The sequence below is a fragment of the Haliaeetus leucocephalus genome, unplaced genomic scaffold (genome assembly GCF_000737465.1).
Source record: "Haliaeetus leucocephalus isolate CR32 unplaced genomic scaffold, Haliaeetus_leucocephalus-4.0 Scaffold173, whole genome shotgun sequence".
Lineage (NCBI taxonomy): Eukaryota > Metazoa > Chordata > Aves > Accipitriformes > Accipitridae > Haliaeetus > Haliaeetus leucocephalus.
In genome coordinates, this window is record NW_010972609.1 from 5,510,318 (window position 1) to 5,519,123 (window position 8,806).

An 8,806-nucleotide genomic window follows, 5' to 3' on the forward strand; every position below is an offset into this window, starting at 1 on the left:
ACTTGGTCCCAGATTCACGAAGCATTTTTCAACCCAATTCCTAATGAAACGAACAGAAGTCAGGTGTCTAAGAGTACATTTTGTGAACGTGAACCCAAGTCCCTCTGTAGCTTAGGAACTAGCAGACTGGAGCCTTTGAGACCTCCCGTCTAAAAAGGGAACATGGTATTTCAGAGCAAATAATTTAAAAGGAGCATGGATTTACCAGACAGGCTAAAAAATTCACAGTACCCTCTCCCACCCCACCTGAAACTGCCCACCATAATGAGTATCTTCCCACTTGCACGATGCAGTAGCAGCAGCTGACCCAAGATGCAGCTGCTGTTGCTCCTGAGATCACAGAGTTACCTGGAACAGACACAAAGCATGAAGTACCTCTCTTGCAGTTGCAGATCTGTTCAACCAATTTGATCCCAATTTGTTTCCAATGGCAATACCACAAATGAACAAGTAAAGGAAAAAAATAAAGTTTTTACTTACCTACTTTCCCTCAATTAGAATATTTTATCAGATTTTGACATGTAATTTGAGATTTCTCTTCTTTCCTTCTTATATACTTATGTATTTATTTTCCAAAGGACCTGTTGCAGAAAAAGGTCTCAAGGTACATTATAATTTTACGGAAAAGATTTAAAAATAAAAATTAATTCAACCATCTCAGTACAAAATGCTTTAATGAGTTTTCCTTCAGAATTAATGTCATCAGAGTTCTGAATACACAGAAAGCATGGTAGCAATATGTAAAGTTTTGTGTTTGTACCTGGTTGCCAGGCACAGAACATCTATGCACTTTAACCCACAATTAGTCAGTCGCTTTTTCCACATTAGATGACTTCTGTGGAAATGAAGGAATGTTTGTTTTTAAAAAATTGCTAATTTTTCTAGAAGCATTCATTTCAGAGGCGCACAAATATGGTAAATCTATAAAGTAGATCTTATTCACTGCAAAATCAGAAGCATTTGATCATTCAGTTATAGCAACAGGAAAATGCATACCCTGTCCCATGTCTACAGATGTTATGGACTTTCACTTAGATTTATTTAATGATAAGAAAAATATGTAACTTATATGCCAGGTATTATAGATTTTTTTAAAAAATCTTTGCTTTTATTTGTTACTGTCTCATGCCAATTAATAATTAAAAAAAAAAATAGGCCTGTATTTATAACTGGACACAATGACAGTAAGAAGTAATAAGGAACCAGTAAGAAATAGTGAGAGGAAGCTAGTGACATAGTCTAAAGCACCATGGATAGTTCATATTTAATTTGAGGACTATCAATAAAGTGTAAAGCTTATGCTAAAAATTAATGTATACTCGGAATTAGTTTTATGACTCTGGGATCACCAGACACACTTCATTTTTCAGTGCTGTGCAGGAAAGGCTTTCCCCAAACTAGTTACACATGGAATAGACTTTCTGATATTTTGCTGGTTTTCCATAGTGCATTTATCCTACATTTATCCAAATATGAAGAGGAAGCATTTCATATTCTTGGGTAGTTTAGCAGTGATTTTTCATATACCAAGTCAAATGACTCTCAACACCTGAAAGCATACTTGACAGGAGCTTTCTATGTCAGGAGTTACAAGATAATGATCCTTTATTCAAGGTTATGGCCTGATCCCAAACTCTGCACATGAATATTATGCAAAATCATTTTCACATTCCAAAGCTACCTGAAAAGTTTTACTGACTGAAAACACACTCCAGTCCCATTTTTTATGACAAGAAGTCCATAATGCCTACTACTATCCCCAAATACCAAGAACACTGTTGTCATGAATTAGATGTAATCATGATAGCAGTGGGATTTTCACTCCCTTGATCTCCCAGATTTATTCCACATTACATGGTTGTCACAGAAATGGACTCTACACAACAAAACTATGTAAGCAGAAGAATTTTCCTTCAAATACAAACAAATTACACTTTCCATCAATGGAACTGGCCTCTTGTGGAATCATTCTGAGAAAGCTTAACTGAACACTAAAAAACTTTGCCAAGAACTCCCTAACAGGGTGACACAACACTTTGATATAAGTTTCAGCATCCAGGCTGAAATTTTCAAGGAATCAATGTAATATCAGAAAACTCTATGACTCTAATAAAGAAAAAATACTATGGATCTCTGAAGTCAGGCATTAAATCCAATACTTCAGCTGGCAAAACTCTCTCCCTATGAGTCTGGCCTTGGCACTTAAGATTACTATTAAAAGACTTACAAATTTCTTTAAATAAGTGCCAGTACACAGTTAAGTATCAGCCTATATTTGAATTCTGAGTTGATGCTGCTGTGATTGAATTCTGATGGAACTCCTCCAAATTTTTTCACCACTGCAAGTGAACCTGATATATCAAAATATCTCATTTTGCATTATTTTTAGCTGAAATGTATGTCAATGTGAAATCATTTGAACTACATTAGTAGAACTAAAACGATCCCTTGTGTAACTCCATTCACGTCAGTTACATCAGGAATGCATTTCACCACTATAATTTAAAGTGTAAAATGCAAAATGCCCAAGTGATGATAAAATTATTTTTCTGAGAGTAGTCAGTATCCAGTAACACTGGGAAAGCTCTGACAGAAGCAGTAGTAGTAACTCGGAGCCGTAACAGCTCAAATACTGGCACACAATTTCCACTGAAGTAATACTTAATGGAATTTTCTGTTTCTTGTTAAGCACTCAGGATCTTTGGGGTTTAGCATGTTAGGGGTAGGACTTTGGCATTTTCAAGCTGTGTTGTAACTGACGGGACCGATGGGTAGTTGAATAATCAAATGATAAGCCAGCCCAAGTAAAGATATTTGCTTCCATTCCAGAATGCACAGTTCTTTCTGTGATTCAGAATGGTCAGCCAAACTGATAGCACTATCTAACATTAAGCTATAGTAGTTCTTATTTATAATGATGAAGTACATAGGTTTATTCACTGCAGGAGGCAGAGCAGGCTCCACTGTTACCTTAGGATATGCCTCTACAGTACTGCAGTATATAGTGCTGACACACCCAGAATGTTTTCTGCCAACTGCTACGAGGTCCTACAGTAAGACCTTTTTCTTCAGAGAGTGAGGTACTGCTATGATCACAGCGTAACGTAGACACTGCCACGCTCGTTTTAAATTAAAAGGTTGTGTACTGGTAGCAGAATAGCTGAACAACTTGCTGGAGAAGCTGGGTAACTACTTAAGCAGTCACCTCATGCTGAGCACCATGTCCACAGTGTGAACATATTCTAAGAGTTATTCAAAGAATTTTCTTCCTTATTTCCATTAGAGATCTAAAATTCCACCTCTTATGAACCACCTTCCCTTTCAACCAGTCAATACTGCAAACACGTACTACTTACTTTCTCTAAGTTCATTATTTACATATTCCTACATTCTTGCCATGGTCTCTGGTATTATACAGACCTACCAGCAAGCTAGCTTACAAGAGAACCCTTATGCTCTTTATGTCATTAACTACTAGCTGTTAAAGAAACACTTTCAGTTATGGATTTTTACCAGATTTTACAGAATGCTCATCCTCACTGCTGATATTGCCCCTGTAGAAAAAAAGTATTTAGAACATTTAACTCAGGTCAGCTACAACAAAATGCAATATTCAATTTTGGCAAATGCCTATGTATAAAATTACTGAGTTGTTTCACTCAAAACAGTTGGAATTAATATCACCACACTAAAAAGGAGCTTTGTTTAATGCTTCACATTAAAAACACAGTGAAGCCCGCTCTATGATTTTAAATAAGGAATCGGACATTTAAACACAAGTTTTGAAGCAGGGCTCAGCACAACACAGTCTTTTGTGTGTGTCTTGGGTTTTATTAGTTCTTCTGCAGTGCAAAAGAGGACAAGCAGAGAAACTTTTCGAAGAGGTGATTCACAGAAAATCCAGGAAGGCAAAAATCAACCATTAAAGAAAAACCAATGTCTATGGGTCTGTTCGGTACCACTGGATGCTGCATACAGCAAACAATGCTTATCTGATAGATTATGCATAATGTCGTGGGTGTCCAATTTGGACTGCTTTTATTGTTGCTTTTCAGCTCCAGAACTAAGTCAGTCAGTAACTACTTCTCTCCCTGCAAAAATCCTCTACTCAGCTGTAAATGAACATTGCAAACCCACTGTAATTCAGTAGTGTTGGTAAGCCCCTTTTCCTCTCATAATGCCCTGTCCCAGCCCCTAAAGTGCATATGCCGATTTGGTTCAAGTTTTATAATCTGGAATATTCCACAGTGCCGCTTCAAAAACAGTTCCAGTTTAATTGTGCCTTCCCTAGGTAATTATAAGTCTGAAAAAATGCCAGTTCTGAATCTATTATTTATGTTATATGCAGCCATATCTTACCTATTTCATTTTGGAGTCTGGAATGTACTGTAGGCCAGAGAATTTTTACCTACCTTAATCTCCTAGGAAGGGCAATGGAAGTTTTTGACACACAGTAAAATACAGCTGGCCTAAGAATCAGGGAGAAGAAATCATGGAATGTTTTCTCAAGGACTGCATGGGACCCAACATGTTCATTCTGAATCCCAGAATGCCTATTTTGGATCTTAAATGTTGCTTCAAATACACATGGGTGAAAGCTGTAATTAAGGGAAAATGCAGCACCAATAATAGCATGTTAAAAGTTAGCAATTCTCAATTGTCAGTACTGCAACAACTGAATATCTTATTACTTCTACGTTCTCCTCCCATGCATTGAATTTCTTTCATACTGACAAAGTGCATGTACTAATCATAGACTCTGAATGTTAAATTAACCAGGAAAAAGATATAAATTCGGTTGGTGTTTCTTGTGGGCATCAGTAGAAAACACTGATTTCAAATAATTTTGATTATAAAATTTTACTTCACAATCCTTTCCAGATCACAGATATTCATAATTAAAAAGAGTATGGAATTAATGTAATGTTAGCTGTTTCGCCATCAGCATCACATAAAGAAAAAAGAAACAATAAAATATGATGCAGAATTCACTCTTCCAATGATTGTCATTGAACTATTACATTAGTAAACATTCACAGTATGAAGTCTCTTTCAATATATCTCCAGCATATAAAGTAGTGCAAAAAAGCATTCCAGTCATTTTGCCTTTGCAGTCAGACCAGGTTAAATGATTCTCTTACTTCAATTCTTTCATTATTAGACAACAAATGCTGCAATGCCTCCAAAGAGAGTTATAAAAATAAACAATTTCTGGAGGGTCAGCAGCCTTTTCAAAGTAAATTTCCAGTTAAAAACAAGCATTATAGATTTCAAGAAAAAAATTTAGATCTATCTTCTGTAGAATATCTTTTTACAATAAATTTACCATTTGAAAAACAATGACTATGGTATCCAATGATTTATGGTAGCTGCTATTAAAGCACTGATAAATAGATAAATGACTACCAAACTTCATTGCTTCTTACATAGTAAATACCTCTGAATGCCAACTTTTACCACAGAGCTGTTATTAGTGATGTCAACAGTTCATGCACCCACTTTAAAACTGACTTGCTTTTAATAAATTTTTCAGCCTCATGTGCAAAACACTTGCATTCTAATAAAAATATAAAGTCTGAAATTACATCAGATCTAGCAATCCCTTCCTCAAGTTATACCACTTACTTGATATGTAATACAAGTTTAGCAACACTTTTTATTCGTATTTAACCATTGAATGGCATACTACTGTATGCTGTGGACTCGTTTGCATATTTAATTATTTTCACTGCACTCTTTAATGCATAAATATATTTGGAAACGTTCAAAATTACACATCAGTTTCCACAGAATTTGAATTTACACAGTTTTTCTTCTCTGACTCACTGCTATTCCCCGTGTCCTGACTTTTTTTCTCCTTTACACAAAGAGATTCTTTAACTCCTTCTTCCATCTCCAAATATTCTGATTTATCCTCTGTGGATGAAGATGATGAGCTTCTAAATTTCTTCAGTAAATTTGTTGGGAGGTAAGGGCAACTGACTGCATTTTGCATCAGCTGCGTTTGTTCTTCATTCTCAGTCTCTCTGTGGTAGAAATAGTTAAAATTGGAGACAATCACTGGCACTGGTAAAGCAATGGTTAACACTCCCGCAATGGCACACAAGGACCCAACTATTTTCCCACCCACAGTTATGGGTTTCATATCCCCATAACCAACTGTAGTCATGGTCACTACAGCCCACCAAAAGGCATCTGGGATGCTTTGAAAATGGGTGGCAGGCTCATCAGCTTCGGCGAAGTAAACAGCACTGGAAAACAAAATGACTCCAATAAAAAGAAAAAAGATGAGGAGGCCGAGTTCCCTCATGCTGGCCCTGAGTGTATGACCCAGGATCTGCAAACCCTTGGAGTGCCTGGAGAGCTTGAAGATGCGAAACACCCTGACCAGACGGATGATCCTCAGGATGGCAAAAGACATGGCCTGTTGACCATTACTGCCCTGCTCCTGCGCCAAGTCAGTGCCCAGAGTAATGAAGTAAGGCAAGATGGAGACAATGTCTATGATGTTCATGATGTTCTTGAAGAAGTGTGCTTTGCTTGGACATGCAAAGCAGCGCACTGTAAACTCAAAGGAGAACCAAATGATGCATACTGTCTCTACAATGAAAAAAGGGTCATTGAAGATGGTGTGCTCCCCAGCATCCAGGTGAAGTGACTCATTGGAAAGTCCCTTCCCTAAGCTCAGGGACATGACGAATTCTTTGTCATCTCTGAACTCTGGCAAAGTCTCCAGACAAAAGATGACAATGGAGATCAAGATGACCAAGACAGAGACAATGGCAATGCCTCTGGCTGGACTGGAGCTCTCTGGGTACTCAAACAGCAGCCAAACCTGCCTCTTAAACTCATTCTCCGGCAAAGCTTTGTCCTCTTCCTCTTTGACAAACCCTTCATCCTCCCTAAACTTGAGCATGGCCTCCTCCCCAAGTTGGTAGAATTTCACCTCCTCGGTGAAGATGTCAAAGGGTACATTGACTGGCCTCTTCAGCCGACCACCACTCTGGTAGTAGTACAGGATGGCATCAAAGCTGGGCCGGTTCCTATCAAAGAAGTATTCATTCCTGAGAGGGTCAAAGTACCTCCCTCGCTTCGCTGGATCACCCAACAACGTCTCCGGGAACTGAGCTAATGTCTTCAGTTGGGTCTCAAACCGCAGTCCTGACACGTTGATTACCACACGCTCACAACACTCGTACTCACTGTAGCGAACAGAGCTGTAACCCCCAGGGCCTCCACCATCATCAGGTGGCTGGTCTGAGTATGAAAACTCATCCTCCCCATAGTCATCACTGTAGTAGAGCTTTCCTTCTTCCTCATCGTCTTCATCCTCGTCTTCATCCTCCTCTTCCTCCTCACTCAAGTCCTTCAGTATTCTCTCTTCAGAACCACTGAGAGGCAGCAGCTCAGAACAGGGGAAGGAGGCCCCACACTCCCTACTTCCCAAGTGGTGGCTCCTCTTCTTCCCTTTCTTCCGCCTCTTACCACTCTGGCGGTGGGGCATGCTGCTGCGTGACGCATTCCCACCATGAGAGGAGGATGCACCTCGACTCTGTTCCTGATGGTAGTGGTGATACGGTCCACCTCCACCTGTTGCCCCACCTTCTACCGCTGCTGTGGCTGCTGCTACGGCTGCAGCTGCTGCGGCTCTTGACTGTGCCAGCCGCTCTCTCTCTCGGGCCCGAGCTTGGACCGCATATCCATAGGGCATGTGGCTGTTGCACCCAGAGCTATCTGCACTCACCATTGCAACCTCCATTTTGCAACTGCTTTTTTTTATCGCTTAATGCAAAAAGGTTTTGTTTTATTTACAGCGTAACCTTAGCTTTCACTAGAAAGTTCAAAGCCATTTGCATTTGGAGGACAGTCCCCTGGACATAGACCAGGGCAACATAGTTGTAAGACTGAATCTATGTTTTGGAAAACCACAGATCTGCATTTTCTTGTTGTCCACAATGTTTGACACAAACTACTGTTTTGCTAATAAGAAAAGATGAAACTCTCAAATTGAACCAGGGAACAGCTGAAGCCTTGTTCTTTCATCCACCAAGCAAGCCCTTTTATTTTCATTTACCTCCTGTGGCTATCACAGATCTGATCAGAATCATGACTACCTCACAGGCATTCATGAGGAAAAAAATACACAAATCAAAGGGTACCTGCTCTCCACAGATGGTTTTAGTTCATCATTGCAACCAAATGCAAATAGTCTCTTTCCTCATAATTTGTTCCTGGTAATGCTTTGGCCTAACAATCTTACTGTTTAATATCATTACTTGGGGAGTTGAAGTTAATTCCAGCCATCACTTTATTTACACAGTGAGGAGGTCTTTGCAAATCCTTTCTTCAGCCTGTCAGCAATGTCTCAAACCTGGGAGCAGCACCCAGGGCGTCAGCAGCAGTGGTAAGAGGAGGAGGAGGAGGAGGAGGAGGAGATGAAGACTGAGAAACTGGCTCTGAGGTCCCCATAGGACATAAGGGAGTGGATGGGTCACCCTTTGGTTATGGTCATGCAGAAGAAGCACTTAACCTGAGGCACATGCACAAACACACAAAAATAAACAAAACAAAAAGGGAAAAGATTGGATTGTTTTCCTAAAAGGTCACACCGATCAAATGAAACTGTGTCATCTATTACCACGGTATTCAAATCTTCCCCTACCCACACTATTCACACTTCTACATTACACACACACCCACATCACATGCACAGAGATTTTGAACGACTCTGTGGGTAAGGATGTGGGTGGGTATGTCACATATATATAGACAGAGACACAAAATCCCCACCCATATAAGCACTTGC

At 39.5% G+C, this 8,806-nt stretch overlaps 1 protein-coding gene across 2 annotated transcripts; it reads right to left on the reverse strand.

Moving 5' to 3' along the window:
• Positions 1-3,840: 3,840 nt before the first annotated feature.
• KCNA4 (potassium voltage-gated channel, shaker-related subfamily, member 4) lies at positions 3,841-8,526 on the reverse strand. Of its 2 annotated transcripts, XM_010563727.1 has the most exons (2): positions 7,294-7,759; positions 4,602-7,257 (listed from the first exon to the last, which is right to left on the reverse strand). In XM_010563727.1, exons 1-2 carry the CDS (start codon positions 7,757-7,759, stop codon positions 5,771-5,773), a joined length of 1,953 nt encoding a protein of 650 aa, XP_010562029.1. In that variant the 3' UTR covers positions 4,602-5,770. The 2 variants fall into 2 exon arrangements, with proteins under 2 accessions (XP_010562028.1, XP_010562029.1); XM_010563726.1 differs by having other exon boundaries at positions 3,841-8,526.
• Between the last annotated feature and the right edge of the window lie 280 nt (positions 8,527-8,806).

Excerpts from the sequence above, each read along its gene's own strand:
- KCNA4 (XM_010563726.1), bottom strand. The coding sequence starts at position 7,759 with ATGGAGGTTGCAATGGTGAGTGCAGATAGCTCTGGGTGCAACAGCCAC.